This window comes from Carcharodon carcharias, chromosome 26 (genome assembly GCF_017639515.1).
Source record: "Carcharodon carcharias isolate sCarCar2 chromosome 26, sCarCar2.pri, whole genome shotgun sequence".
Classification (NCBI taxonomy): Eukaryota; Metazoa; Chordata; class Chondrichthyes; order Lamniformes; family Lamnidae; genus Carcharodon; species Carcharodon carcharias.
Window position 1 is genome coordinate 8,342,829 of NC_054492.1, and position 15,249 is coordinate 8,358,077.

Below are 15,249 nucleotides of genomic sequence, written 5' to 3' on the forward strand. Positions count from 1 at the left end.
CCCATCTACCTCTCCCCCTCCCCTCATCTTCCTCTCCGCCCATCATCCTCTCCTTCCTCCCCCCATCTTCCTCTGCCCCCTCCCCCCCATCGTCCCCTGCCCTATCTTCCTCTCCCCCTCCCCCCCATATTCCTTTCCCCCCTCCACCTCCATCTTCCTCTCCACCATCTTCCTCTCCCCCTTCCCCCATCTTCCTCTCCCCACTCCCCCCATCTACCTCTCCCCCTCCCCTCATCTTCCTCTCCGCCCATCATCCTCTCCTTCCTCCCCCCATCTTCCTCTCCCCCCTTCCCCCATCTTCCTCTCCCCAACTCCCCATCTTCCTCTGACCCCTCCCCCCCATCGTCCCCTGCCCTATCTTCCTCTCCCCCTCCCCGAATATTCCTTTCCCCCCTCCACCTCCATCTTCCTCTCCCCCTCCCCCATCTTCCTCCCCCCTCCCCCATCTTCCTCACCCCTCCCGCCATCTTCCTCCCCCCTCACCCCATCATCCTCTCCCCCCTCCACCCATCTTCCTCCCCACATCTTCCTCTCCCCCTCCCCCCAGCTTCCTCTCCCCCCTCCCCCCCATCTTCCTCTCTCCCTCCCCACATCTTCCTCTCCCCCTATCTTCCTCACCCCCTCCCCTCCACCTTCCTCTCCCCCCCACCCATCTTCCTCTCCCCCTCCCCCCCATCTTTCTCTCCCCCCTCCCCGCATCTTCCTCTCCCACCTCCCTTTCCTTCCTCCCCCTCCCCCCATCTTCCTCTCCCACCTCCCCTTCCTTCCTCCCCCTCCCCTATCTTCCTCTCCCACCTCCCCATCTTCCTCTCCCCCTCCCCCACCATCCTCCCCCTCCCCCCATCTTCCTCACCCCTCCCCCCATCTTCCTCCCCCCTCACCCCATCATCCACTCCCCCCTCCCACCATCTTCCTCACACCTCCCCCCATCTTCCTCTCCCCCTCCCCCTCATCTTCCTCTCCCCACTCCCCCATCTTCCTCTCCCCCCATCTTCCTCTGCCCCTCACCACATCTTCCTCTCCCCCCTCCCCCCATCTTCCTCCCCACCTTCCCCATCATCCTCTTCTTCCTCCACCCATCTTCCTCTCCCACCTCCCCTTCCTTCCTACCCCTCCACCCATCTTTCTGCCTCCCCCTCCCCCAATCTTCCTCTCCCCACTCGCACCATCTTTCTATACCCCCATCTTCCTTCCCGCTCCCCCCATCTTCCTCTCCACCCTCCCCCCCATATTCCTCTCCGCCCTCCGCCCCATCTTCCTCTCCCCCTATCTTCCTCTCTCCACTCCCCCATCTTCCTCTCCCACCTGCCCTTCTTTCCTCCCCCCTCCCCACATCTTCCTCAGCCCCTCCCCCCATCTTCCTCCCCCCAAATTCCTCTCCCCCTCCCCCCATCTTCCTCTCCCACCTCCCCATCTTCCTCTCCCCCTCCCCCATCTTCCTCACCCCTGCCCCATCTTCCCCTCCCCCATCTTCCTCTCCCCCTCCCCATCTTCCTTCCTCACCCCTCCCCCTCCCCCCCCATCTTCCCCTCCACTATCTTTATTCCTCCCCACCTCCCCATTTCTTCTTTCCTCCTCCTGTTGCCATGGGAACCGCCGAGGCGGATGTTTTCCGTTCGCGGGGTCAAAGGCCGCCGGTTGCCATGAGAACGGGTCTGTTGTTCAGACGCTGCGGTCTCGGCATTTTGTGAAGTGAAGGCGGCCGGAGAGAGAGAGGCTGAGGATGGGCCAGAGAACTTACAACCCCTCGGTGCTGCTCCATAACTGGTTTGAAGATCTCACCTTGGACCAGGTGAGGAAACTGAGACCCTGGGGAATCCGAACCCGAATCCATCAGACCCCCACCCCCCTCATCCCGACCCCCACCCCCCCAGACCCTGACCCCCCCACCCCCCTCATCCCGACCCCCACCCCCCCCAGACCCTGACCCCCCCACCCCCCTCATCCCGACCCCCACCCCCCCCAGACCCTGACCCCCCCACCCCCCTCATCCCGACCCCCACCCCCCCAGACCCTGACCCCCCCACCCCCCTCATCCCGACCCCCACCCCCCCCAGACCCTGACCCCCCCACCCCCCTCATCCCGACCCCCACCCCCCCCAGACCCTGACCCCCCCACCCCCCTCATCCCGACCCCCACCCCCCCAGACCCTGACCCCCCCACCCCCCTCATCCCGACCCCCACCCCCCCCAGACCCTGACCCCCACCCCCCAGACCCCCACACCCCACCCCCCTCATCCCGACCCCCACCCCCCCAGACCCTGACCCCCCCACCCCCCTCATCCCGACACCCACCCCCCCAGACCCTGACCCCCCCCACCCCCCTCATCCCGACACCCACCCCCCCCAGACCCTGACCCCCCCACCCCCCTCATCCCGACCCCCCACCCCCCCCAGACCCTGACCCCCCCCACCCCCCTCATCCCGACCCCCACCCCCCCAGACCCTGACCCCCCCCCACCCCCCTCATCCCGACCCCCACCCCCCCAGACCCTGACCCCCACCCCCCAGACCCCCACACCCCACCCCCTTCATCCCGACCCCCACCCCCCCAGATCCTGACCCCCACCCCCCAGACCCCCACACCTCACCCCCCTCATCCCGACCCCCACCCCCCCAGACCCCGCCCCCCCCACCCCCCTCATCCCGACCCCCACCCCCCCAGACCCCGACCCCCCCCACCCCCCTCATCCCGACCCCCAGACCCCGACCCCCCCACCCCCCAGACCCTGACCCCCACCCCCCAGACCCCCACCCCCCAGACCTTGACCCCCCAGACCCCGACCCCCTCCACCCCCTCATCCCGACCCCCAAACCCTATTTGCAATCCCAATCCTCATGTTCTTAATCCTGATCCCATTCCCTTGACCCTGACTTTAGCATAACTCTTTTCCCCTTATCCAATCTCCTAACTCTACCCTCAATTTTAACTCCCTAGCTATGGTTGGGATTTTCCTTTCCCTCCCACGGCAGGAACCGTCACAGGCAGGAATGAAAAATTGAGAGAGGCAGCCAAGAGTCCATTGACTTTTAGCGCAACCGGAAAATCCCAGCCGCGGACAGTAATGGAAAAATCCCGCCCTATATCTGCTCTTACAAACCCCCCTAACTCTATGCACTAGCACTATCCCCCAACCTTATTCCCCCATCCTGACTCTAACTCCAATCTCACTGATCCTGTCCACCTAACCTTATTCCCCAATCCCATCTCCAACCCTAAACCTACCTTTTCACCCAAACCAAAACCTCCCTCTAACCCTTTTCTCCAATCCTGTGCCTCCTGACCTATCCCCAAATCCTGGCACTGTTCCTCTAACCCAATCCCCTTACCCTGACCTACTCATGAACTTTCCCCTTAATCCTATTGTACTTACTTGATTCTACCTCCTAATTCTATCGCTCAAAACTTGACCCTATTCCCAACTCAAACTCCCTAGTTATACAATCTTGCTAATCCCCTATTCCTATGTTTTAAACTTATTCCCTAACCCTATATCCTAATTTTATCCCCAATAATAAACCTAATCTCATTCCTTAACCTTATTTCCACCCTTTTCCCCAACCCTAAACCCCACACTAACCCCCTATCCCCATACTATCAATACTGTAACCCCTAATTCTAATTAAAGGATGAGACTGGGGAATTAATGATAGGAAACAGGAAAGACTTTGAACAAGGATTTTGTATCTGTCTTCACAGTAGAAGACATTAAAAAGCATTCCACGAATAGTAGAAGAGCAGGGGACAAAAACGAAGGAGGAAATTAAAACAATCATGATCACTAGAGAAGTACTGGGAAAGCTAATGGCTCTGAAGGCTGACAAGTCCCCATGGACTGGATGTTCTGCACCCTAGAGTCTTAAAAGAAATGGGTGCAGAGATAGTAGATGCATTAGTTGTAATATTCCAAAATTCCTTAGATTCTGGAAAGGATCCAGCGGATTGGAAAACCACAAACGTAATTACGCTATTCAAGAAAGGAGGGAGACAGAAAGCAGGAAGCTACAGGCCAGTTAGCCTAACATCTGTCATTAAAAAAAAATGTTGGAGTCCAGTTTTAAGGAAGTAGCAGCAGGATATTTAGAAAATCATAATACAATCAGCCGGAGTCAGCATGATTTTTATGAAATGGAAATCAGGCTTGACAAATTTACAAGAGTTCTTTGAGGACGTAACAACAATTTTCAGTCATTTAAACTTGTGTTACTCACAGGTGATGGATTGACACTGTGATTTGAAATTCTTATTTTGTGTGATAACCCTATTTTCAGCTGTATTAATCAAACCTCAGTTCCAAGTTACCACTCTTAAAATATGTGGATAAAGGGGAGCCAGTAGATGTAGTATATTTGGATTTCCAGAAGGCATTCAATAAGTTGCCACATAAACGGTTACTACCAAGATAAGACCTCATGCTGTAGGAGGTGATATTTTAGCATTGATACAGGGTTGGCTAACTAACAGTAAACAGAAAGTCGGGCCAGGTCATTTTTAGGTTGGCAAACTGTAACTAGTGGAGAGCCACAGGGATCAGTGCTGAAGCCTCAGCTATTTACGATCTCTATCAATGATTTGGATGAAGGGACAGACTGTATTGCAACCACATTTGCTGGTTATAGTAAGGTAGGAAGGAAAACAAATTATGAGGTGGATGCAAAGAGTCTGCAAAGGGATATAGATAAGTAAGTGGACAAAAGTTTGACATAGAGTATGATGTTGGAAAATGTGAGTCTATCCACTTTGTCAGGAAGGATAGAAAGAGATAATATTATTTAAATGGAGGGAGACTGCAGAATGCTGGGGTACAAAGGGATCTGGGTGTCCTTGCACATGAATCACAAAAAGTCAGCATGCAGGTACAGCAAGTAATTAGGAAGGCAAATGAAATGTTGGCCTTTATTGCAGGGAGGATGGAGGTGCGTGTTAGAATTGTACCGGGCATTGGTGAGACCACACCTAGGGTACAGTTTTGGTCTCCTTACCTAAGAAGAAATATATGTGCTTTTGAAGCAATTCAGAGAAGGCTCATTCAGTGGATTACTGGAATGAGGGTGTTATCCTATGAGGAAAGGTCAGACAAGTATCCATTTGAGTTTAGAAGAATGAGAGGTGATCTTATTGAAACATATAAGAACCTGAGAGGACTTGACAGGGTGGATGCTGAAAGGATGTCTCCCCTTGTGGGAGAGACTAGAACGAGGGGACACATTAAAAATAAGGGTTTCCCATTTATGAAGGAGATGAGGAGAATTTTTTTCTCCCAGAGGGTCATGAGCCTGTGGAACTCTCTTCCTCAGTGAATGGTGAAGGCAGGGTCATTGAATATCTTTAAGGCTGAGTTAAATGGAGTCTTGATTGATAAAGGAGTCAAAGGGCATAGTTTAAAAATATTCTTTGACATATTTTAAGAGTGGTAACTTGGGACTAAGGTTTGATTAATACAGCTGAAAATGGGGTTATCACACAAAATAAGAATTTTAAATCAGTGTCAATCCATCACCTGTGAGTAACACAAATTTAAATGACTGAAAATTGTTTTAAACATATAACTATAAACAGGTTATGTATATTGGGGTACAGTAGTCAGTTTCTTTCAAAACCTTTCAAAATGTTCCTATTAATTAGTGTCCTCTTACCCGGAAGAACCAGCTGAATATTTAGAGCCTTCTCAAAGGGCTGCAATTAGACACCATTTGCGGAAACTCCTGATATTGATTAATTTATCCAGAGGGCATGGCCAGTTTTGGGGCCTGCTTCTAGTGTGATTTTTTAAAAAATCAATGCAAAAGTAGGTGGAAACTTGAATTATGCTCAACCTACTTGCACTTAAAATTATGTAATCTTTTGCATTGGCTATGCTGTTTGAAGCTGAATTACACCGTAAAAAAGATGCATACTCAAGTGGAAACTGCGTTCCAAATCGTGGTTAATAAGATGCATGCAGTCACAACAGCATTGCCAGAAGTGGTTTCTGAGCTTAACCATTAAACCCCAAAACTAAACCACATTGTGTCAATTGGCATCTTCGCTGATACAGGCTGGTTGCATTGTCAATATCCACCAATATAAAATGGCTATAATATAGTCAGGGGACCTAATTCCTATGCAGATAATGTATTTCACTTCACTAGGAGTCTCTGCAAAGCAAAGTGCTCCTGAGGCAAATATAACTGGCAGTGCTGGCAGCAATTGGAGGCTAATTTTTCCTGCCTGTGTGCCTCAGTTTTTTGCTGACCATTTCCTACCACATCTAATGGGAAGATTTGCAGCCTGAAAAGTTTTGATCAAAACCATAGAGTTGTTGAGCATCTTAAATCATCCTTGTGCAGTAGTTTTAGTGTTGGCCCCAATGTTCTTGATTCAACTGGTAATATAATGAATATTATTCAGGGGAACCGGTGGTATTGTGGTATTGTCACTGACTAGTATTCCAGAGACCTGGGTTCAAATCCCACCACAGTAGATGGTGAAATTTGAATGCAATACAAATCTGGAATTAAAAGTCTGATGTTGTGAAAATCCATCTGGTTCACTAAAGGGTTGTCAAGGAGGGAATTTTGGAGTTTAAGGACCTAGACAGTTGAAAGCCAATGGGTAATATGGCCAGTGGCCAGCCAGGAAGGGGTTGGAATTGATGCTGAAATTGTGTCTGATCCAAAACTGGATATTGGGCACAAGCAGGCTGATAAAATGGAGGCAGTTGAGGGAGGTAATGTAGAGCTCAATGTAATCAGCATATATCATGCCCTCAGATGATGTGGTTGTGGGGAAGCATGCAGATGATAAATAGGAGGGAGCCAAGGATAGATCCTTGGGCAAAAACAAAAATACCTGGAAAAATTCAGCAGGTCTGACAGCATCTGCAGAGAGGGATACAGTTGACGTTTTGAGTCCGTATGATCCTTCATCAGAATCCTTGGGCACTCTGGAGGTGTGGGAGTGGGAAGAGAAGTAGGAGATCCTTTGAATGTGACTGGAGTTTTAAGAATGGAAGCAGTTGCCTCACCAGTTGAAGATAATGGAGATGAGGAATTGGAGAAGGTTGGTGCACACAGAATGAGAAGGATCAAGAAGGATAATGTACCACAATCACAGTCATATAGGATATCAATTGTGACTTTCATTAGGGTTGCTTCAGTGCTGTGGCAATGATGCAGACCTGATTGGGGCGATTCAGTCATGGTGTTGTGGGAAAGATGGCCACAAATTCAGGAGGCAATAACATGTTCAAGGATCTTAGAAATGAAAGCGAAGTTGAAGATGAGGAGGTAGGAGCTAGGATGAAATTAGAGAAAGGTGTGGGTTCAGGACTAGAGGATGGAGGAAACTTGGGAGAAGTTTACCATGATGGAGAAGAGGAAGAGAGAGATGCAGCAGAGGCAGCTGAATGGATATGAACATACGAATTAGGAGCAGGAGTAGGCCACTTAGCCCCTCGAGCCTGCTCCGCCATTCAATTAGATCATGGCTGACCTGATTGTAACCTCAACTCCACAATCCCACATGCCCCCAATAACATTTTACCTACTTGCTAATCAAGAATCAGTCTAGCTCTACCTTAAAAATATTCAAAGACTCTGCCTTTTGAGGAAGAGAGTTCCAAATACTCTCAATCCTCAGAAAAAAATTCTCCTCATCCCTGTCTTAAATGAGCGATCCTTATTTTAAACAGTGACCCCTAGTTCTAGATTTTCCCACAAGAGAGAACACCCTCTTCCCTTCACCCTGTCAAGACCCCACAGGATCTTAAAGGTTTCAATAAAGTCGCCTCGTACTCTTCTAAGCTCTTCTCAACCTTGGTGACAAAGAAGTAAAGAAGTCCATGAGCTCCTCACACTTGTCATTTGAGGTGAGGGTGGAGTGGATAGTGGAGAGTTATACAGGAGAAATTAATTCACCAGCAACCATGTTGCACTGCCGAAACCAATGGAAGTGGTTTTGCAATTATCTAAAGCTGATAATGCTTTGAATTTCAGTTAATGAGTGATTTAATTTACTAATATAGCTGGTCCCTGTACTTATCAACAATAAGTAAGTAAAAGCCATAGTGCACAAAGAACTGTAGCCATCTCTTTCGATTAGCGAGTGACAGTTGGATATATATAGCTTGGGGGGTACCACTCCTATAAGAACAGAATTAAGCATTCATTTTGGTATTTTGAAGAAGTGTCTTCAACATCATCATCATGTCACTGTGATCACTGTCCATTTCAAACTCCACTATGTGTTTCTTGATTCAATTGTGTTTTAACAAAACGCACATAGGAGAAAATGTTCAATCCAATTTCCTTCAATTTGATCCAATTTCCTTCAACCTCAATTTGTGCAATTCAGTCAAATCCACTAATGCATATTCAATTCGTCACTTCAGTTTTTTGGAATGTGTTAAAGAGTTTAAACAGCAAACAGTTGTTCATGCACCAACCACAAGTTATTTAAGGAACACACCTATTACTAAATGTTCAAACCATCAAGTTTGCCTAATGGCATATTTGATGATAGAAACAAGTGAGCACTTAGTGAAATGTAAAGCTTCCCTGACTGTATTCATCTGGCCAAGATGTACTTTGTATGTTTTGAATTTTGATAATTTTACATCATCAATGTGTGAGTGCACTTCCTTGTATGAGTACAATTTGGGATGTTTAAAAATTCATTCGTGGGATGTGGGCTTCACTGGCTGGGCCAACATTTATTGCCCATTCCTAGTTGCCGTTGAGAAGATGGTAGTGAGCTGCTTTCTTGAACCGCTGTGGTCCATGTGGTGTAGGTACACCAACAGTGCTGTTAGGAAGGGAGTATAAGATTTTGACCCAGCGACAGTGGAGGAACACCGATATATTTCCAGGTCAGGATGGTGAGTGACTTGGAGGGGAACTTCCAGGTGGTGGTATTCTCATCTATCTGCTGCCCTTATCCTTCTAGATGGTAGTGGCCATGGGTTCAGAAGGTGCTCTTGAAGGAGCCTTGGTGAATTCCTGCAGTGCGTCTTGTAGATGGTACACACTGCTGCCACTGTGTGTTGGTGGTGGAGGGGGTGAATGTTTGTGGATGTGGTGCCAATCAAGTGGTTGCTTTGTCCTGGACAGTATCCAGCTTCTTGAGTGTTGTGGGAGCAGCACTCATCCAGGCAAGTGGGGAGTATTCCATCACACTCCTGACTTGTGCCATGTAGATGGTGGACAGGCTTTGGGGAGTCAGGAGGTGGGCTACTCATTGCATGATTTCCTAGCCTCTGACCTGCTCTTGTAGCCACAGTATTTATATGACTGGCCCAGTTCAGTTTCTGGTCAATGGTAACCCCCCAGGATGTTGATAGTGGGGGATTCAACGATGGTAATGTCATTGAACATCAAGGGGCAATGGTTGGATTATCTCTTGTTGGAGATGGTCATTGCCTGACACTTGTGTGGTGCGAATGTTACTTGCCACTTGTCAGCCCAAGCCTGGATATTGTCCAGGTCTTGCTGCATTTGGACATGGACTGCTTCAGTATCTGAGGAGTCGTGAATGGTGTTGAACATTGTACAATCATTAGTAAACGTCTCCGCTTCTGACCTTATGATGGAAGGAAGGTCATTGTTGAAGCAACTAAAGATGATTGGGCCGAGGACATTACCCTGTGGAACTCCTGCAGTGATGTCCTGGAGCTGAGATGACTGACCTCCAACAACCACAACCATCTTCCATTGTGCTAGGTATTACTCCAACAAGCAGAGAGTTTTCCCCCCGATTTCCATTGACTCCAGTTTTGCTAGGGCTCCTTGATACCACACTCTTGTCAATTGCTGCTTTGATGTAAAGGGCAGTCACTCTCACCTCACCTCGGGAGTTCAGCTCTTTTGTCCATTTTTGAACCAAGGCTGTAATGAGGTCAGGAGCTGAGTAGCCCTGGTGGAACCCAAACTGGGCATCAGTGAGCAGGTTATTGCTTTCCTGCTACACTTTATTGAATGTACGCTAGTTTCATTAGGATTGTGACATCATGTGGAGTGCCCGGTGTTTATGCAAATGCCTCCTGGAACCAGAGCCTTCACTCAGTTAGTGAGTCTGTGCAACATTGGAAGTTCTCTGTCAGGGCTTCTTTCTTTTCCATGCAAATGGCACATTAGCCAACCCATTTTCTCCACATCCAACAGACTAGGCTTTTGTGTTACAATGACCTTTATTAATGTGGACAGGTTGTTTGCTTAACTCATAACTTGCTACCAGAAGATCCAGCTAGGTGTCATGGGGGGAGTGGGGACTCTGGTTTCCGCTTGCCAGGGCAATCAAATGTGGCTTTGAATCAATATCTTTTCAGTGGGAATGCAACTACTGAGTCAAGCATTACTCTCACCTTGATGTCTACTTTTAACCAGCATATGTTCTCAACTGTACAAATGTTATCCATTCCATTTTCTCTTGTCACAGAAGCTTTAAATTTCTAATGTTTGTGCAGTCTTGAAGTTATTTAAAACCTTTTCATATGTGGCACTGTTAACCAGAATTTAACTATGTACTTGAACACAGACTCCATCTAGTGGCTGTTATTGCATAATATTATGGCATAATGAAAAATGATTTGGAGGGAGACTTTGGATTAAACTTGCACCAGGTAACCAGGGTCTCTCCCACCAGCTGGAGATGGGAGATGGGAAATGTCTCCTTTGGGAAAGACCCGCTGTATTAAGTGCCAATCAAGTATTAAATGACCAGTGGTGGGTCTTCCTCAGGACCAAGCACGCTGGGGGTGAAAACCCTGCCATTCATGAGTTGTCAGCGGCTCTCCATTGCAGGCAGCTCTACCGGGAGCAGTGGGTCATAACTGCTGGCATTGCGCCCACGAGAGACCCAGGACCAGCGAGGGACTCCAGGCGAAAGAGGAGTGAGTGTGGGATGGGGTCGTGGGGAGGGGGTTCGTGGCTAGGATGGGACGTTGGAAGAAAGGGTAAGGGGTGGCTCTCAGTGGGCCCACCTTTCCGATGCCAGATTTCTTGATAAGGTACTGAGTGCTTGATAACAAGAGACCGCCTGCCCCTCCCTCCCTACAGGAGTCCTCAAGCAAATCTGACAAGTGTTTGCTATTTGGGCTACTTACATGGTGACTGCCTCGCCCGCTGCTGTTTGAAAACCAGTGGCAGCTGAATGAGGCCCTTAAATGTGCAATAATTTCCAACTTAAGAGCCTCAGAGGATGTCCGGATGGGAAGACCATCCACGAGCCTTCCCACCTTGGACTTAATTGATGCAGAGACGGGAAGGTGGTGGGGTCCAAATCCCATACCCTCTAGCTTGACTAAATGCCCTCCCCCACCTCCAAACCCTCAGGGGAGGGCATTAAGTTCTGCCCATTTTCTGAGCACTTAAAGACATAAGAATGTGTTTCATTTCTTGACTACTGGGCATCCCAAAGCACTTCACAGTCAATGATGTACTTTTGACGTGTAGTCACTGTAGGAAATGTTGCAGCCAAATTGTTCACAACAAAGTCCCTCAAACAGCATTGAGATAACTTGATAATCTATGTATGTTTGTAACTGACTGAGGGATAAATTTGGCCAGGACATCAAGGATAGCTACACTGTGCACTTCAAATAGTGTCTAGGGTTCTTTTATATCCACCTGAGAAGGTGGACAGGGCTTCAGTTTAACATCTCATCCAAAAGACTGCACTTACTAGCAGTTAGGGACCTAGCCATTCACCAACAGCAGAAACATTCAGAGCTGCTGCTCAGATATTCCAATGTGTGCTGGTACAGCTGAGATTCTCATTGCCTGCACATACTCGGTAAAACATTCCCATCTGCTTTTGATACACAACTGATGTGTATGCCACGCATACTTGATTAATTTTAACATCATTTGATTGTCTGAAGATTGAATATAAACAATGATTACTGATAACTGCACTGGGAGAGGTAATTTAGTGCCATTTCCAGCTGAACATTATTATAGAAACCACAGCCCATAAATTACTATGATCATACAAATTCTTCTCTTCTCTGTTCTAACAGAGGCATAATTCCATTGAAAATGAATAGATAATGCACAACAACATGTTAACCTGTCTGGAGGTGATGGTGTAGTGGTATTGTCACTGGACTAGTAATCCAAAGATCCCAGGGTAATTCTCTGGGACCTGGGTTTGAATCCCGCCACGGGCTAATGATGACCATGGAACCATTGTCGATTGTTGTAAAACCCATCTGGTTTACTAATGAAATCTGGCTGTCCTCATGGAACACCTGACAGATAATGTCCCAGACCAATGCCCCCTGAGTGGCTCTAAAATGGCTTAGTAAGCCACCACAAAAAAGGAATAAAATCCACCTAGGCACCGGAAACGACAATGGCAATCCCAGCCCTGCAAAGTCCTCCTTACTAACATCTGGGGGGGCTAGTGCCAAAATTGGGAGAGCTGTCCTCATGGAATACCTGACAGATAATATCCCAGTCATCACCATCCCTGGATATGTCCTCTCCCACCAACAGGACAGGCCCAGCAGAGGTGGAAGGGAGTTGCCCTGGGTCCTCAATATTGACTCCAGACCCCATGGCATCAGGGAAAACATAGTCAAGGAAACCTCCTGCTGATTACCACGTACTGCCTTCCCTCAGCTGATGAATCAGTGCTCCTCTAGGTTGAACAGTAAGGGTGCAGAATATACTCTGGGTGGGGGACTTCACCAACAGTGGCTCGGTAGCACCACTATTTACTGAGCTGACCGACTGCTAGGCAGGTGGTGAGGGAATCAACAAGATGGAAAAACATACTTGACCTCATCCTCTCAATGAAGAGTGCAGGAGGGCATGCCAGGAGCAGCACCTAAAATGGCATACCTAAAAATGACCTGTCAACCTCGTGAAGCTATAACACAGAAAAACTTGCATGCCAAACAGCAAGTGATAGACAGGGCTAAGTGATCCCACAATGAACAGATCAGATCTAAGCTCTGCAGTCCTGCCACATTCAGTCTTGAATGGGTGGTGGACATTTAAACAACTCACTGGAGAAGGAGGCTCCTCAATGATGCAGGAGCGCAGCACATCAGTGCAAAAGACATTTGCTACAATCTTCAGCCAAAAGTGCCGAGTGGATGATCCATCTCGGCCTTCTCCGGAGGTCTCCAGCATCATATATGCCAGTCTTCAGCCAATTTGATTCACTCCATGTGATATCAAGAAACAGCTGAAGGCACTGGATGCTGTAAAAGCAATAGGTCCTGACAATATTCCAGCAATAGTACTGAAAACTTGTACTCCAGAACTTGCCACACCCCGAGCCAAGCCGTTCCAGTAATTCTACAACACTGGCATCTACACGGCTATGTGGAAAATTGCCCAGGTATGTCCTGTACACAAAAAGCAGGACAATCCAACCTGGCCAATTACTGCTCCATCAGTCTACTCTCCATCATCAGTAAAGTAATGGAAGGGGTCATCAACAATGCTATCAAGTGGCACTTGCTTAGAAATAACCTGCTTACTGACGCCCAGTTTGGGTTCCGCTAGGGCCACTCAGCTCCTGACCTCATTACAATCTAGGTTCAAACATGGACAAAGGTGCTGAGCTCCCGAAGTGAGTTGAGAGTGATTGCCCTTGACATCAAGAACGCATTTGACCAAGTGTGGCATCAAGGAACCCCAGCAAAACTGTAGTCAGTGGGAATCAGGGGGAAAACTCTCCGCTCGTTGGAGTAATACCGAGCACGAAGGAAGATGGTTGTGGTTGTTGGAGGTTAGTCATCTCAGCTCCAGGACATCACTGTAGGAGTTCCTCAGGGTAGTGTCTTCGGCCCATACATCTTCAGTTGCTTCATCAATGATCTTCCTTCCATCATGAGATCAGAAGTGGAGAAGTTCGCTAATGGTTGCACAATGTTTAGCACCATTCACGACTCCTCAGATACTGAAGTGATCCATGTTCAAATGCAGCAAGACCTGGACAATATCCAGGCTTGGTCTGACAAGTGGCAAGTAACATTTGTGTCACACAAGTGTCAGGCAATGACCATCTCCAACATGAGACAATCCAACCATCGCCCCTTGATGTTCAATGGCATTACCATCACTGAATACCCCACTATCAACATACTGTGGGTTACCATTGACCTGAACCTGACTTGGACTACCCATATAAATACTGTGGCTACAAGAACAGGTCAGAGGCTAGGAATCATGCGACGAGTAACCCACCTCCTGACTCCCCAAAGCCTGTCCACCATCCACAAGGCACAAGTCAGGAGTGTGATGGAATACTCCCCACTTGCCTGGATAAGTGCTGGTCCCACAACACTCAAGAAGCTGTACACCATCCAAGACAAAACAGCCCGCTTGATTGGCACCACATCCACAAACATTCACTCCCTCCACCACCAATGCACAGTAGCAGCAATGTGAACTACCTACAATATGCACTGCAGGAATTCACCAAGGCTCCTTCGATAGCACCCTCCAAACCCATCAGCACTACAATCTAGAAGGATAAGGGCAGCAGATAGATGGGAACACCGCTACCTGGAAGTTCCTCTCCAAGTCACTCACCATCCTGACTTGGAAATATATCGGTGTTCCTTCACTGCCGCTGGGTCAAAATCCTGGAACTCCCTCCCCAACAGCACTGTGGGTGTACCTACACCACATGCACTGTAGTGGTTCAAGAAGGCAACTCACCACCGCCTTCTCAAGGGCAACTAGGGATGGGCAATAAATGCTGGCCCAGCCAGCGAAGCCTACATCCCATGAATGAATAAAAAAATTTACTTCTTATCAGATACCTTTGGTGGCCTGAATCTATTACCACTTTTGGTTTAGGTGAGAAAGCCTGAATGCCTATAGGGGTATAAAATTCAAGCAGAACAATTCTTTCATCCTTATTTGTTTTGGTCAGCTGTGTTTCAGCACAGCACCTCCAACACAATTAATTGTGAACTCTACACAGGTTGAATTTTTGTTTGTTCATTATGGAGCGTGCTGTCACTTCAGTGGAACACACTCCAACCAACACAAGCCTAGAGATATTACGTATTGGTTAGGAAAATTCAAGGCTGAGGAACCATTAAATACTTGTATGGCTACTGTTGGGATTTAACCAGTTAACTTTGCACACATAGCCAGCACAAAGCATTTGTGCCTTCCCATTTTCCAGTTAACACCCCATTCTTGAGGACATTGACTCGTGAGGCTATCTGGCGCTGAGCAGGAACAATCCCAGTACCCAGCAGAAAAAAGGCTATCAAGATATGCAACAATAAAAACATTGGAAG

General features: G+C 48.2%; 1 protein-coding gene across 1 annotated transcript in view; it reads left to right on the forward strand.

Annotated features, from left to right (window-relative positions):
• Positions 1 to 1,704: 1,704 nt before the first annotated feature.
• The window catches only part of cfap161 (cilia and flagella associated protein 161), a 64,074-nt gene continuing 50,529 nt past the window's right edge, over positions 1,705 to 15,249 (forward strand). Inside the window, exon 1 of the mRNA XM_041175236.1 lies at positions 1,705 to 1,792. Coding sequence (XP_041031170.1) covers positions 1,724 to 1,792 — 69 coding nt within the window. The 5' untranslated portion in view covers positions 1,705 to 1,723. The remainder of the gene's footprint in view (positions 1,793 to 15,249) is intronic.